General features: G+C 40.1%; 1 protein-coding gene across 3 annotated transcripts in view; it reads left to right on the forward strand.

Annotated features, from left to right (window-relative positions):
• Positions 1-17,614, forward strand: part of mtbp (MDM2 binding protein) — a 65,469-nt gene that overhangs the window by 39,452 nt on the left and 8,403 nt on the right. For 2 of the 3 annotated variants that reach the window (XM_078397662.1, XM_078397660.1), the window contains 7 exons: positions 2,277-2,390; positions 3,743-3,907; positions 5,338-5,431; positions 9,730-9,888; positions 10,768-10,863; positions 13,174-13,443; positions 16,117-16,366. In XM_078397662.1, the coding sequence (XP_078253788.1) occupies positions 2,277-2,390; positions 3,743-3,907; positions 5,338-5,431; positions 9,730-9,888; positions 10,768-10,863; positions 13,174-13,443; positions 16,117-16,366 (1,148 nt within the window). The remainder of the gene's footprint in view (positions 1-2,276; positions 2,391-3,742; positions 3,908-5,337; positions 5,432-9,729; positions 9,889-10,767; positions 10,864-13,173; positions 13,444-16,116; positions 16,367-17,614) is intronic. The other variant, XM_078397663.1, reaches the window with a different exon arrangement.

Here is a 17,614-nt window from a genome sequence, read left to right on the forward strand (position 1 = left end):
ATGTACAATGAATTTGAATTACTTGTTAAATGGATTGAAGTTCTCATCACTGTGTATGTATTTATTGAATTAGCTCAGGGATATAAACTTGCACATTGAAGCATATTGTGAATTATTCCCTCTTTATTTGTCTATTTGAGGAATTTTGCAGAAGAAGCAGGCATTTTGTTCTTGTACTTTGTTGAAGCCATTCTAATGCAGAATTAGTCTACATCATCCATCATTTCAATTTATTTTGCAAATGTGTACAACATTGACTGACGTGCATGCCACAAGTTGGGACTTTTTCTAAGCCTATTAGTTCATGCTTTTGATTTTCATTTATAGAATACAATCTGAGTTTATAAAGTATTTGCATCTGAATGGGAGCATGATTGGATTATAATAGACTTGTGAGTTAATTGTTGCTTGGCATGCTGACAAAATGTGCAATGATGCATGTACAAGGGTTCTGAGAAGACTGTAATTATTGGATTTTACAGTGCTTAACCATTGGGTAATCTGAGAGTGTTTCAAAGAATAGTTACAGCATCAGTGAAACAAGTGCGGAAACTTTATCTCGTTTCACAAAACCTGAGGCAACACATAATTTAAAAGCTTTTACCCTTGGATTACAGGTAACATGTTTGTAAAGTTCCTGATTTTGTTTTCTTTCTCACTGGTTTTAATCCTCCTCAATTTCTGAATGGTTGCCAACCCTTGAAGGCTCTATTACTGACATAGTCTCACAAGGACCAGTAGTATTTACCTCCTGTTGTGTGTTCATGCCGTAACTTCAATGCTTTTTGACTGTGGAGCTCATTGGAGCTCACCCACTCGCCTCACCTGCCACGCTTTCATTTACACTCACAGACTAGTTAAAAGTTGAATCGATGGACATCTTCCCCCTGGCTGGTCCAGAGACATTGGATCAATTTTAGATACCCCATTCTTGTCCACTACTAGGAACAATATTTAATACTATTGAAAAATGCATTAAGAGAGAGGGGGAATGTTTAATGGAGATGTACGGGACAAGTCTTTGACACATAGTTGTGGGGGCCCGGAACACACTGAAGGGTGGTGGTGGAGACAGGTACGATAGTGGCGTCTAAGAGGCAGTTAGATAGGCACATGGAAATGCAGGGAATAGAGGGTTATGGATTATGTGTAGGCAGATGGGATCTGTTTAATTTGGTATCATGTTCGGCACAAGCACTGGGGGCCAAAAGGCCCTTTTCCTGTGGTAACATGCTTCATCTGTCCTAAATTCCTTGAAGGAAGCAAGTGAACTAAGACAATCCCATTTCATGATCATCTTTCCTGAGATTAACTTTAAGTCGATGTTTACTCAATTACATAATTTTAATTCCCCATCTGCTGTGCTGGTGTTCCCATCCTTATTTCCTGAAGATCAGTAATGCATGTTTCTGGATGCAGTTAATCACAATGCTGTTTTGTGCATCCATTGAGCTAATCAGTTCATATTTTAAGATTATTTACTGTTCTTCAATCCGAAATTCATGCAATACTATTTATTAGAAATCAGCCAAATCACTCAGCAGATTGTGCAATGTCTGAGGAGAGATGCCTTCTCCCAGTATTCCCAGCAAATTTTCTTGTTATTCTTGAATTCCAGTGTCTCTAGTGTTTTGTCGTGCCTGTTAAAGACTGCCGGGGGCAATTTCTCAAGGCTTGAGAAAGTTGTGCTGTTTTGCTGACGGGTAGTTCACGCATTACCCACATCCTGGTGAATCACAGCTTGGTTCCGCAGGTGGTTAGTTTAGCTTCTGGGTGGAGCTTTGGAGAGTAACACAATAACAAAGAGAGTACAATGGGATGAGGAAAGAGGTTGTGAAATTTCACCATCAACAGCACAAGATCTTCAGCTAATTTGTATTCACCTCGATTGATGCAAATAATTTACCGTCCTAAAAGGTCACCCATCCTTTTTTCTCCAGAGATGCTGTCTGACCCGCTGAGTTACTCTAACACTTTGTGTCTATCTTTGGCAGAAAATTATTAATACTTGTTAACTTATTCCTTTGCAAGTTTTAATATTTCAGTCTTTTGATCAAAGTTAAAAAAATATATGGGTAGATTCATCAAACTCTTCACCTGTAAATTAAGAATACATTTATAATTGTTGTTTGGAGGTCCTTTTTAAAGTTCTACTTCAATCCTCAATTGGTTATGTGTTAACTAATGGTATATTAATTGTCAATGTGATAAGTTTATTGAGATAGAATGTGCTTCTAGCAACTGCTTCATTCGCTAAACTATGTTCTATAATACAGGGTGTGGTGTTGAAGAGCTTCTCAGGGCAATGCCTTACCTGACTGGTGAACAACTTGTAAACAGAGAGAAGAAACTGGCTCAAATTCAAACTCTTGCTTTAAAGGAGTTTCTGAGTAAGTTTTACAACATATTGTACAGTTTCTCTGAACTACTATGGTTATACTATTACTGTTATTAATTTATTGTATTGGTAATTGTGATATATTTATTTGTTTATTGGTTAATGGGCCTGTTAAGCTGCAGTGAGTAGGAATTTAATTGTTCTGTTGCCAGTACATATGACACTTAAACTCTTTTGACTCTTGAATCTTCTGATCATCCAGCAAACAATTGTGCCTAAATCTTTCATGATACAGTGATATTTATATTTTTGTTCAGACACAGCTTGGTTGCATTTCACCTTTGAATCGTGTAGAAAAGAGGCCATTCAACTCACCATTCTTATGCCGTTCCTTGAAATAACTCTTCAGTCAATCCTGCTCAAAAAAATGCCAGTCAATTCCCAGATCATGCTTTTTCCTCCATTCCCACTTTTCTTTTTTTTTCATGTATTGAATCAGTTCCCTTTTACAAGTCCTTGTGATTCTGTTTCCAGTACCCTCTATGGCAGCATGTTCTGCATTGCAACCTGTTGCTACTTAAAATAAAAACACTCTCTTCAAATTCCTCTGATTCTTTCCTTGGTACACATGACACTAAACTAACAAGCTAGTAACTTTTCTCCCCTCTGGTCACTGGTCCTACTGCCACTTACAATAAATGATCACTATTTATTCAATCAGAAATCCTTACAATTTGGCACCTTTCTGTTAAATCTCCCCTTATCTTTGTCTAGTCTGAAGAGACCAACCCCAGCTTCTGTAGTCTCTCCACATAACTTTAAGTCCCTCATCTCTGGTTCCAGTGTATCTTTACTACAAAGAGATTCCAGATTCCAAAACCTGGAATCCTCCCCAGTAACTGAACTATGGCTGAAGTCTAATCAGTGATTTATAAAGCTTTCACAGCCCAGGGTTTGCGGTTGCTTTAGGGAAGTCACAGTTAAATTCCCTAACATTCAATGCATTAGAATAACTGGATTCAATGTGCCATCAAAGGTTGTAGACAATATTCTGATGTTAGTAAGATTGCTTTAGATGTTTTGCATAACTCATTGCAATATGGTCAAATATCATGAAGCTACTGCAACTGGTACAGTTTAATAAAAAATAAAAAAACAAGGTTGTATCCTGGAATTTGAATTTATAATATCTCAAATTTAGCAACCAACCATGCAATATAATTGCTAAACTTTTCTGATTTTTGAATGCGTGTGAAGCAATTACACCATTTCCATTTAGTTTCCAAGGCAAGATTTGTTCCATGCCGACAAACACTAATTGTGCATTGAAATGGAATGATTAAACAAATATATGCTTTTTTGCCATGTCTTATAATTACCTTTTACTTTGTATTATTTTCACAGAAAGAAAGCAGATAAGTCAAAAATATTCATCCATTCCTGTCAATGAGCTGAAGGCATTGTTAACTTTAGCAAGAGAACAGTATTTTAGCCAGTTTGGCAGTAACCTGCTAAGTGCTAATTTAGTCAGCGTATGTAGAAACCAACAGGAAGCTGTTAAGTTTACAGGTAAGATACCTAGTGTGGATGTTAACTGTTGGTTGGTGGGCTCATGGGGACTGGGTGGAAAGGTTTGGGGGTTACTTTAGAATTGTTCATCTGCTTATATAGAATCACCCTTTGTTCATTGTAAAACTAATCAAATGCTCGTGGTACCATTAAATGATTTTGTATCTTAAAAGATCAAGTAAATGCGTAGACAATTTGTTTCTTAGGAATGTCCCTGCAAATAACTTGATATGGTAGGAGGTAGGTTGACAAAAATAGCAGGAGTAGGCCATTCGCTCTTCCATTCAATAGCTATTCCTTCATTGCAATGTCATTTTTCAAATGCAAGGGCTATGAAAGAGTCAGCTTGTGACCAAGGTTCAGCAATGTGTTAGAAATACTGTATATTTCAAGCAAACAATATCCCTAGAAGACACAGTGCTGGAGATGGATTGTTCCAGTTTAAACAATATCCCTATCTGTTTCAAACTAAGGAAATGCACTTAAAGCAATCAAAGAAGCACTGAGTTTCAGAAAAAGATTATTACCACAGGTAAAATAAGGTATTTACTTTCAAAGGGAAAGTTGAATTTATGCAACTTGTAACATTAGAGAGTTAAAAAAACATCCACTACGATAAATTAGGTAAGGCTTGAAAAGTGCAGAGAGAAAGCAAAATAATTTAATAAATTTCTTAACTTACAATTGGACACTAGATTGCATATGAAATCTATTTGAAGAATATCACAATTAAATTTGGGATAGGAAAGAAAACATTGGCAGACGCCAAGAGAAACCAATTGGATTAAAACCATTACTTTATGTGAAGACAAATTCAGAAAATAATATACTGATCTTGCAATCTAATTCCAAAAGGTTATAACTTTAATATATGAAAATGCTGTTGTATATTTGATCTGTGCTGAGTTGTGTCTTTCTGCCAACTTTTATTCAATATGATTATTCCTCACGGAATTCTCAACAGGCTGATACATATCGTATTCTTGTCTCTCTGCTTTTAATTAATGATTGTGTAATAAAAAAACGATCAAATACGAATAACTTACCTTTACCATTTAATCCAAAGAAAGATTTAAACAAATTCTTGGATGAACATTGTTTACGTTACTTCAATATGTTTGCCCTGAAGTGCAAAACTCATCATGATCTCACCATACTGACTGCTCATCCCTCTCCAGACTTGCATCTCAGCTTGCATCCTCTGCTGCATTGAATATCTATGACTCTGCGACCTCTCTTCGTGCCATTTATTTGCATAATTTTCAGGAAATCATTACCTCAAATTATGAACCTATTCTTTGGGTCTTCACTTGTCTGTTATCTGATCTAAAGGATCTATGTCTTCTGCTTCAGTCCTAATGATCATCTTCCCTTGTTGCATTTCCAAAACACTTTCATTACGTGAACATTCATTTTGATCTTTCATCTAGAAAGAAATATCTCAAATCTAAGCCCTTCGCAGTGGCCTGAAAGAAGTGTTCTTCAAAACTATGAAAACCTTGAGCGGATCAGACAGAAAAGCAGGTGAGATATGTTTATAATATATTGCCATCGATTTCAGTGGGCTCAGTCTCATACAAAACATTGAATTTTCCAACGAAAACAGGAACAGGCTAATTTCCTCTAATATTTCTCAGCTTTTGGCAGGTTCTAGCATTTACAGTCAATCTGATTTTATGAAACTCCATTGCTGAGGATTTTTTTTTAAATTCCACCCCAGTTTACATTTGAATTCAGCATCCAACATACAGCAGGTGATTGAAGATTGCACTTGGAGATTATACAATAGTGTTGTACATCTGAGTCAGGCAGCATCCCTGGAGAAAAAGGATGGGTGACTTTTCGGGTTGGAACCTTTCTTCAGACTCCAACCCGACCCGTTCCAACCCGAAACTTCACCCATCCTTTTTCTCCAGGGATGTTGCCTGATCCGCTAAGTTACTCCAGCACTTTGTGCCTATCTTCGGTATAAACCAGCATCTGCAATTCCTTCCTACACACAGTGTTGTACATGTATTTGTAGAACTTTAGTTATTGCATCTCATTAAGGACTTGGGTTTGTCGTAAATACCTTATCAAAGATAATCAGTCAATGTTTTGAGCAGTGTTTCCCATGAGTTGGTTCCCATCACTCATTTGTACAATACTGTAAACATAATGTAATAATAGGATCGATTGTGAATACTTATCACTTGAACTGGTATATTTTCATCCTTGCCAAGGACAAAACACATCAGCTTGTAGCAGGATGTGGCTCAGCTAATTTACATGCTGTTGTTTATCTCGTCAGATAAAACATTGGCAAGAGTTATGATAGTTCTGCTTTTCTCCATGTTAAATCATGCTTTCATTCGGTATAAAAGAGTTGATATGCTCTGGTGTGGAATCAATTTTTCTCTCTAAAGCGAAATCTCTCAACTTTCACCCGAATGGTGTTTTGCTGTTGCTCTCTATTCTTTTTCTGACTTTATTTGGTTTGAAGGCTATGCTTTGACTTAGCTAAATTAAACCCCTCTCCCAAGAACAGAATCTATCAGCCTTGGAAGAGGCAACTGTTGCACTCAGCCTAGTATAGCTGATGAAAAGACGATGAATGTGTGAAAGCTCACAGTGGTCTTAAACCATCTTTCCATGTCTTTGGGTCACTGAGTCAGATGTCCCAGTAAAATGCCCAGTTTATATCAGTCAGCCTCACTGTCCTGTGAACTTGCAGTAATATATTTTATTATTATATTTAGGATAGCACTGTGGCACAGTTAGTGGAGCTGCTGCCTCACATCACCAGAGATCTGTTCAGTCTTGACCTCATGTCCTGTCTATGTAGTGTTTGCATGGTCTCCCTGTTACTGCATGCGTTTCCCAGGGTGCTCCAATTTCCTCCAACATCCCAAAGATGTGCAGGTTAATGGGTTAATTTGCTGCTGCAAAACTGCCTGCAGTGTGTGGGTGAGCATAGAATCTGCGGAAAATTGATGAGAATGTGTGGGGGAAATGTAAAAAATGGGAGTAATGTGCCATGAGTGTAAATGGTTGGTTCATGGACTCAGTGGGCCACGTGTCTGTTTCTGTGCAGTATGTCTGTCACACTGTGTCTATTACCGTTAATCCAAAAGTCCCAGGTGGCAGTGGTCTTAAAATAGACTCTTTTTGAATCTTGCCCAGGTGAAATTGCAGAGGTGGATTTCGCTCCAATGACCAGATTACTGTTAATAAATGGTATCACCTCCAATGGCGATGTTACACGTGCATGTAGATAGTATTGCAAAGAAGGAGGGTAAACAATAAAATAAGATATTATGAGCATTCTCTAGTTTATTCCCCACTGACAATTGTACCATGTACATCTGTTATGAGGACATGTGCATGACTGCAGGAAAAAGCTTAGCTTCTGGTCAGACATGCTTGGGTTATTTTGTTATGGAGCCAATTATTCATGTATTGTGCGCATAAAGCATTTGATATTACTTTCTTGATTGTAGTTAATTATGTGGTGAGTGGATTATTTAAAATTGTTGGAATGGAGGGTAATTTTAGACATGTATCCCAATGTCTTGGACATGTGCGTGAAATATTTACAAATGGAGGGGAGATGGGAATTTGGAAAATGGCACAAAGTGAAACTTGTTTCAAATTGCTTATTGGTGTGTTAAATCTAACTGTGTGTTATATTGAGACATTAAATGTTCTTGACGAGCATGGAGCATAATATAAAGTGCTGGAGGAACTCAGCGAGTCAGGCAGCATCCGTGGATGGCTGTCATTTAGAGTTGGGGCGCTTCTTCAGCCTGGAGTAGGGGAGAGAAAGCTGGTAAAGAGAGGAGGGGGTGGAGCAAAGCCTGGCAAGTAATAGATGGATGCAAGTAAGGTATGGGGTGATGGGATAAAGGCTAGAGGTGAAAAGGAGACAAAAGGATGTCAGACAAGGAAGGAAATGGGAGGAATGAAATGTAAAGCCAGAGTGAGGTATGTGGGTAGAAAGGGACAGGGCAGAGGGGAATAATGGGATTAAAGGGGAAATATGGGACTCAGTTATGGGAGATCAGCGTACAGAAGAGGGAAAAAAGCAGGGTGACTAATTGTGGAGGAAGATGGGAGTAATGTACGTGCATTACGGTAGGGTGGTCATCAGGGAAGGAAAAGAAGGGGGGATTGGGGAAGGGTATTACTTGAAATTAGAGAATTCAATGTTCATACCCTTGGGCTGTAAGCTACCCAAGTGGAATAATCTGTGCTGTTCTTCTAGTTTGAATTTGGCCTTGCCCTGGCAATAGAGGAGGCCAAGATCGGAAAGGTTGGGATCGGAATGGGAAGGGGATTAAAATTGTTGACAGTTTGGAATTCCAGCAGGCCTTGGTGGACAGCACACAAGTGATTGGTGATATGGTCACCTATTCTACGCTTGGTCTCACTGATGTAAAGAAGGCCATGGCTATTTTTTTGGGGCACCTGTTAAATTGTGTCTGGGTCAACAAATTTGGCAGCGTCTATGGATGCACCAGTTGGATTCTTGTGGAAAAATATTGTCTTTATATTGGAACAATGCGATAAGCTCAAGATTAATTGTTGCAAATTAATTTGTGTAAAAGGACACAGAAAGTACCACATGCAATATTGACCTCATTTTACACAGCACAAAATTGTTACTTTGCATTAGTGTGAACTTCAATAAATGTTTCATTTCTTGATTCTTGGCCTCTGCCACAGAAATGTGGAGTGGACTATGTGCAATATGTTCTTTAGTTGAAATTGAGAAAAAACACATCTGGCATCTTTGAACGAAATTTTATAGAAAAATCATAGGCTGGATTTCGTCTGACTCTTTTACCAATGTTTCTCCCAATGAAAGCAAGCAAACCATATAACTTCTTTAACACTCTGTCTACTTGTGTTGCTACGTTCAGGGAGCTATAGACTTGGACCCCAAAATATCTCTATATATTAATGTTGTTAAGGGTCCTGCTATTATGTGCATATCTTGCCCTTACATTTGACCTCCCTAAGTGCAGCTCTTCACACTTACCCAGATACCCTCCATCTTCCATCCATCTTCCATCTTCATCTCCATCATCCATCATCCATCTTCCATCGTCTGAAGAAGGGTCTCGACCCGAAACGTCACCCATTCCTTCTCTCCCGAGATGCTGCCTGACCTGCTGAGTTACTCCAGCATTTTGTGAATATACCCTCCATCTTCTATTTCTCCACCCATATGTGTAACTAATTGTATATCCTGCAGTATCTCTTGACAGCCTTTTGCAATGTCTGCAACTCTACCAATTTTTGTGTCGCCTACATACATACTAACTAACCCATCTACATTTTAGTCCATGTCATTTATATATATCACAAACAACAGTAATAATTCCTGTGGAACACCACTGGACATTGATCTCTAGCCTGAATGATATCCTTCCACCACTACTTTCTTCTATGGGTAAGCCAATTCCGACTCTAAACTACCAAATATTCGTGGATCCCAGCCAGCATAATCATTTGGATCAGCCTACCATGCCATATGTCTTACTAAGTCCATATAGATAGCATCCACAGACCTACCCTCATCAATCCCTTTGTCACCTTTTTAAAAGAAATCTCCCAAGTCTCTAAGAAATGACCTGCCTGGACAAAGCCATGGTGGCTGTCCCTAATTAGCCCATTCTTTTGCAAAACTGATTCTCCCTCAGAATCCTCTCCAATAGCTTCCCAGTGATGAATTAACTAGGGATTATCTCCATTTTCCTTCACAAAGGAGCGACTTTGGCTACATTGAACTGCAGGACATTTTTTGCTGGAATGTTTAATTTCTGACCTTTTGCGTCCAGGGTTGATTCCATATTGACAAGGTCATCTGACACGCTCTTGGGACTCAAGGGTAGCCAAAGAGGACTTTCAATTCAGCTTGATGCCAAGGAACTCCTGAAGTATTTTACACCAGAGGGTTTTCCAAGTGCTGAGCTCCAGCCTTTAGCAATACAGAGAGGGTAAGCTGATCTTATTTTTCCTTTGAGGTTCTGAGATGGGGTTTGAGGAGAAAGAGGAAGGATTGTGCATAAACAAATAACGATAAAGATCAGCTAAAATTCAGAATGGCTGGTTCCTGTAGTTATGGTAAAAGGTTCCTTTAGTTTGGAGTGGGAAAAATGTTTATTATTTTAAGTATTAGCTGCTCAACAGTCAGCATCAGAAGAAATGGAAGGGGAAATAAATTAATAGTGAGGTTGCAAAACACCGGGGTGATAGTTAGCTTTTGTGGCATGCTACCATCATCACACAGTGGCACAATAGTGTAAGTGGAAATGTTTAGGTGTTCATTTTTATCTGTTGACATTATAACTTGTGATCCGCCCCTCTAATAGTTTCAAAAAACTGGGTTATAATTCATAAACAACTGACCTTTTGTGAGACTTATCGGAGCTTAAGATCATTACTGTATAATGATGAAAGCCTATCAACCACACTGAAATATTTTATGGTCTAGTTAAATAGCAAAACAAAATCTAAACAAAATGCTGTTTTTGAAGTAAAAAGTGAAATGGGGTTAGGGAGTGGGTGACGTTTCAGGTCGAGACTTCTTCAGACGAGTGTCAGGGGAAAGGGAAATGAGATATAGACGACGATGTGGAGATATAGAACAAATGAATGAAGGATATGCGGCATCCTCTCTCGCCGCCCCCTTCTGATTCCTCCTGCTCTCCAACTTTTTAAAATATCTTTCGTTCATTTGTATAATTTAAAATTGATTTGCCAGCTCCTTGTTTATACTGCTCAGTTATTTCATATATTATGATTGAAGAATTTCTTGAAAAATATTGTGACGAATCTTGATGCTGTTACATTTTTATAAACTTCTTCCATCTCAGCGAAAACAAGTTTGTACTGACCCCAGAGATGACCATACAGAAGCTGAAAGGTCTGCCTTTCGAGAAGGCAACTGCATGTCATTACCATGGAGTTGAGTAAGTATGATGTACCAAAACCCTGCAAGTAATTTAGCATATTAGTTAGAAGAAGTCAGGTCCTAACTACCACCAGAACGTCCACTGCAGCACCATCAAACACTCTTGATCATTTCTACTCCACCATCAAAGATTCCTATTGGTCCATCCCTCATGGTTATTTTGGACCACCTGGCTGTGCTCCTCTTTCCTGTGTACAGGCATTAACTGAAAAACTCAGCTCCAGAGGTGAGGATTGTATAGAGTTTGTTAAGAGAAGCAGAGAAGCGACTTCAGTACTGCTTTGCATCAGTCGACTTGGCGATGTTCAAAGATTCAATGGACCCTCACTAATATGCCACGGTTGTTACCGAGTTCATAAGGAAATCAGTAGAGCAGTGTGATCCTGTTAAGACCATCCAAGTGTTCCCTAACCAGAAGCCTTGGATCAACCAGGAGGTCCTTAATCTTCCGAGGATCCATATCGCAGGCATTCTGATCCTACTTTCTACAAGGGAAAACCAAGTAGTAGCTCAAGTGACAGCAATGCTTTCTATGGTTGTTTTCAAAAAGAGAACATCAATGTACCACCTTGGGCACCCACAGAAAAAGATGACACTGTGAGTTCAGTCACTGCTTTACTCTCTCTATACCCATGATAGTCATGACAGTATAGCTAGACACGGCTCCAAAGCGATCTTTAAATTTACTAACGATACCACCATTGTTGGACAAGTAATGGGTAATGGAGAGTACAGGATGGATATTGATAATCTGATTGAATCTCAACGTTGTCAAAAACAAGAAGCTGACTGATGACTAGACCCACACCATCCTAGCCATGCTCGCATCTTGCTGCTTTCATCAGGAAGAAGGTGCAGGAGAATGAGAACGGTGACTTCCAGGTTCAAGAACAGCTTCTTCCCAGCAACTATCAGGCTCTTGATCCACACTGTACAGCCCTAACCACAACCCTACCTCAGCAACGATCCTCTGTTGTTTTGGTTGCACACCTATTTTGATTTTGTACTATTATGGTCCAGTTATCTAGCATTCCTGATTATTAATTTATTGTATTATTGATTATTTTATTTGTATTATTGTGTTAATGGCTCTGTAAAGCTGCAGCAAGTAAAAAATTAATTGTTCTGTTGCCGATACAAATGACAATTAACACTCTTAATTCTTGCTATACTGTATTCTTTTAAGTGTTCAACATTGGGCATATAATTACTGTCCACAAGTTTTATGGGGCACTCCATAACCTGATAGAACTACAATTGAAAATGCAAGTAGATAACCAAACAATGCCAGATAAATGTGCAGGGAGGAACTACAGATGCTGGACCATTGTGGGCTCCACCTTTCCTTGATTAACGTTGCTTTTTGCATATCTTCCATTCATTTGTCCTATATCTCTCTCTTTTCCCTTTCCCCTGATTCTCAGTCTCAAGAAGGGTCTCGACCTGAAATCACCTATTCCTTTTCTCCAGGGATGCTGCCTGGCCTGCTGAGTTACTCCAGCTTTTTGGGAATGCCAAATAAATCATCCACTTGATAGTAGCAGTTTTATATTTCCAGTCTTTTGGGTCTCTGCTTCTGTATTATGATCATCCCTTGCACAATTTGGTGCATTAGTGCCTGGGTTCCCTTTTACTACATAGCAGTAGAAAGTGACCATGTTTCTGGTCCCAACTTGTTATCTTCTTGTAATGTGCTCAAGGAGTTGCAAGAAACACATGACTGCAACAAACACATTGACTATGTCTGTTTTTGAAAACACCATCAGAACAACTTATCATACCTTTCCCATCTTTAGCTCGTGTAAGATGTAAAAGATGGAATACTTGATGGAAATAAATGTGAGAGACCAGAAGAAGTCCATGTGACCGATCACTCCCCAGAAAATATTTGCCACATTGCATTTCATTTCAGATACTGAAAATGCAACATTTACCATCTGCCACTTGCATTTGCTCAAAACATCACTTTCTATCGCCTCCTGTGGCAGACCCTGTACATTCTCCATGCTTTGTGCATGTTCCATTTGAATTTCCTTCACCTTCTCTCCTCTGATTGTAGAACTGTTTAATGGTACATTTTTGTAGAATCCTAAAATACACGATGATAATCACTCTTAGTTTCCTTGGTCCCTGCTGCAGCCTGCCCTAAGTATTTAAGGCTAAATGTGCTTTCACATAAGATGTTGCCTAGAGTCGCTAGCCGTTGGCCATCTAATTTCTAGTTGATCAACTGGTTTGCATGCATGATAAATGGGAGGACTGACAGATTTTTGATTGAATCTGTAATGGAATTGGATGAATATTGCAGGTACTGCCTAGACCACTGCAAAGCACTTGAAAAAGATATTGGATTTGGAAAACTTCAGTCGCGCCTCATCCGCCATGAAACCAACACAACATGCTCGAGGGAGCACTGTCCTGTTCTTTACGGATTAAGCCCACTGCCATCCCCAGCAGTACTGTCAGAACCTGGAAGAGCACCAGATGGAGAAGCTTTGCAAACCACCCAGAAACATACTGATGAACATGGGCAGAACCATAGGTCAAGGAAGGTAGACTGCCTCCATCCAAGCAGAAGGTAACCCGCAAACAGCAATGCATTACCCAAACAATCAGCAAGTCAGCCTGAGGAAGAATGCTGATGTTTGAGGCACAGACATAATGTGTCTGTCTGTTGATACCTGAAATATATCTGGGGGATAGATTTATGTCTACCTTGCACAATGGTTCCATCCTATTCTGATTTTGATTTGCCTTTACAGTATCTTTGTAATGTTCTGTACCTTGATCACAATGAAGTCTGGTAATTGTTCTATTACTTTTTGTTTTCCTCCATTTTGCTCTGGCATTCTCCCTGTTTTAATCCAAATACAAGTTCATAAGTCACAGGAGCACAATTATGCCATTTAGCCCATTGAGTCTACGCCGCCATTCAATCATAGCTGATCTATCTTTCCCTCTCAACCGCATCCTCCTGCCATCTCCCAGAAACCTTTGACACCCTTACTAATCAAGAACCTATCAATCTATACTTTAAAAATACCCAAAGACTTGGGCTCCACAGCCATCCTTGGCAATGAATTCCACAAATTCACCATCCTCTGGCTAAAGAAATTCCTCATCATCTTTCTAAGGGTATGTCCTTTTATTCTGAGACCGTGCCATCTGGTCCTTGACTCTCCCACCAGTGGAATCCTCCCCACATCCACTTTGTCCAGGCCTTTCACTATTCGGTAAGTTTCAATGATATCCCTCCTTATCCTTCTAAACCAGCGAGCACAGGGCCAGAGCAGTCAGTTAAAGCTCATCATACATTAACCCAATCATCCCCAGGATAATTTTCATAAACTTCCTCTGGACCCTCTCAAAAGTCAGCACATCCTTCCTCAGATATGAGGCCCAACTCTGTTCACAATACTCCAAATGCAGTCTGGCCAGTGCTCTATTAAGCTTCAGCATGACATCCCTGCTTTTATATTCTAGTCTTCGCAATGAATTTGCCTTCCTTTCTACTGATTCAACCTGCAAATTAACCTTTTGGAAATCCTGCACCAGGACTCCCAAGTCTCTTTGCACCTCCAATTTTCTGAATTATCTAGAAAATAGACTATGCCTCTATGCATGACTCCACACTTTTCTGTGCTGTATTCCATTTGCCACTTCTTTGCCCACTCTCCCAACCAAGTAGTATAAGAAAATAACTGCAGATGCTGGTACAAATCGAAGGTATTTATTCATAAAGTGCTGGAGTAACTCAGCAGGTCAGGCAGCATCTCGGGAGAGATGGGATGGGTGACGTTTCGGGTCGAGACCCTTCTTCAGACTGATGTCAGGGGGGGCGGGACAAAGGAAGGATGTAGGTGGAGGCAGGAAGATAGAGGGAGATCTAGGAAGGAGGAGGGGAAGAGAGGAACAGAGGAACTATCTAAAGTTGGAGAAGTCGATGTTCATACCAAGGGGCTGCAAACTGCCCAGGCGAAATATGAGGTGCTGTTCCTCCAATTTCTGGTGGGCCTCACTATGGCACTGGAGGAGGCCCATGACAGAAAGGTCAGACTGGGAATGGGAGGGGGAGTTGAAGTGCTCGGCCACCGGGAGATCAGTTTGGTTAATGCGGACCGAGCGCAGGTGTTCAGCGAAGCGATCACCGAGCCTGAGCTTGGTTTCGCCGATGTAAATAAGTTGGCATCTAGAGCAGTGGATGCAATAGATGAGGTTGGAGGAGGTGCAGGTGAACCTTTGTCTCACCTGGAAAGACTGTTTGGGTCCTTGGATGAAGTTGAGGGGGGAGGTAAAGGGACATGTGTTGCATCTCGTGCGGTTGCAGGGGAAAGTGCCCGGGGATGGGGTGGTTTGAGTAGGAAGGGACGAGTGGACCAGGGAGTTACGGAGGGAACGGTCTCTACGGAACGCAGAGAGGGGAGGGAATGGGAAGATATGGCCAGTGGTGGGGTCCCGTTGTAGGTGACGGAAATGTTGGCGGATAATTTGTTGGATCCGCTGGCTGGTGGGGTGGAAGGTGAGAACGAGGGGGATTCTGTCCTTGTTGCGAGTGGGGGGGGGGGGGGGGGGGGAGAGCAAGAGCGGAGTTGCGGGATGTAGAAGAGACACTAGTGAGAGCCTCATCTATAATGGAGGAGGGGAAGCCCCGTTTCCTGAAGAACGAGGACATCTCCGAAGCCCTCGTGTGAAACACCTCATCCCGGGCGCAGATGCGGCGTAGACGGAGGAATTGCCACCCTATTCACTTCAGTGATCTATGAACTGGGACTCCAAGATCCCTCAGCACATTAATATTGTTAAGGATCTTGCCGTTAACTATATACTCACTTGCTCAGGTTAAACTCTAGTTATTATTTATCCGTCCATTTCTGCAGCTATCTATATCCTTTTGTACCTTCTGATGGCATTTCCCATTGTCTGCAACTCCTCCAATTTTGGTGTTGTCTGCAAATTTACTCATGAGCTCATTTACATTTACATCTAGGGCATTTATATATATCACAAACAGCAGAGGTCCCAGCACAGATCCCTGTGGAACTCCACTGGTAAAAGACTTCCAGCCAGAATATCTACCTTCCACCACAATATAGTTGTAGAATCAATATTGGTTACAGGTATGGGTGGAGAAATGGCTGATGAAGTTTAATCTGAGTTCAGATAGGCACATGTATATGCAATGTTCTATGAATGTGCAATCTATTCAAATAAGCCTAATTACAACTATTATTCATTGTCTACTTGCTCTTAGACTAGCCAAGTGCAAAAATGTGGAACACCTCAAATCCCAGAACTCGCTACACACATCACAAAGAGGTGAAAATAGCAGGCATCACTCAGCAGCTGCTTTGCAGGGACATTCACAAAGGCTTGCAGCTGCTGCTGCTTCTTCTTCTCGTAAGCAGTCCAGCAGTGAGTTCCAGAGCACGGCTACAAAATCTGGTCGCGAAAGTCAGATTCGAGAGGAGTCGCGAACTGAGCGAACTCAAAAACACAAAAGGGTAAGGTTGTATCAAGTTATCTAAAACGGAAAGAAATTTATCTACATACCTAATAATTACAATTTTAATTGTCAAACACGGTGTGGCTCATTTACATCTCAAACAACTTGAAGTTTGTATATTTTTGGTATAATGTTGCAAGGAAATTGGACAACATTAAGTTCTATCTGAACTGCTCCCCCTTAGCCTTTCATGAAGACTTTATATTAGAACTTCACAAATGTTATCAAGAGGGAATGAGGATTCGATATAGACTTATTATTTACAAACATGAATGTACACAGGAAACGTCTGCCAGGATTGCTGAGGATAGGTAGCCAGCCAATTAAGGCTAAAGGTTACAGACAGTTGAGTTTTGAGAGCCCCTACTCCACAACCCATCCTGTTATTGTTAACAGTCTGAGTACTCCAAGCTGCCTATCTTAGATAAAGGCTTGGATGTGTGGAGGAATGATTGCGGCAAAGGGCTGCCCAGTAATTGTTCTTAGTACTCCTGATGGAAAAAACGTGGTGACATCTTAAGGCCAGTGTTGAGATTTTGGCAGATTTCCTGTTGGAAGCATAGGTGCAGGCTTTAACGCTCCTGAAGTCTGCTGCATTGTTCAATATTCTGGCTGAACTTTCTCTCAAGCCCACATTCTTTGTATCTTTCAATTCCTTTTGTACCTAGGAATTCATCAATGTTACCTCTGAATGGATCAACAATTGAGCAACTGAAACATAGGGCTAAAATTTACAAAGATGTGCAAACCCCTGAGTGAAGAAATTTCTCGGTCTCTCCGTTCTTAATAACTGACTCCTTATCTTGAAACTATGTCCTTCGAACCAATTTAAATGCTGGTATGCATCATCACTTGTTTTTAGAATCACATCCACAGCAGGTTGCCCTGCCTTCAATAATGATTATTTCATCTTGATATATTTTCTTGCCCTAAATAGCTGAAGGAATTTTCATTTCTCTGTTGGGATGCTTCCTTATAGTTGTCCTAGCTCATTAAAACACACGTTCCTCACACATCATCACAGTTTAAACAAGTATAAAACTGTACCTGAGCTGCAGATTGAGTGCTGTTTGCACTTGAAATTTTAATTAGGTTATATTGACATCTGTGGAAGAAAATTGTCTCAAAGTATTTCAGCATTATTGCCCTGTGTAATTGAATATCAGATTCAATTTTCTAATAGTACTACACATTTGAGCAGTATAAAGAAAATATGTGAACATATTTCAGAACTATATATTGAAAT

This window comes from Rhinoraja longicauda, chromosome 4 (genome assembly GCF_053455715.1).
Source record: "Rhinoraja longicauda isolate Sanriku21f chromosome 4, sRhiLon1.1, whole genome shotgun sequence".
NCBI lineage: Eukaryota > Metazoa > Chordata > Chondrichthyes > Rajiformes > Arhynchobatidae > Rhinoraja > Rhinoraja longicauda.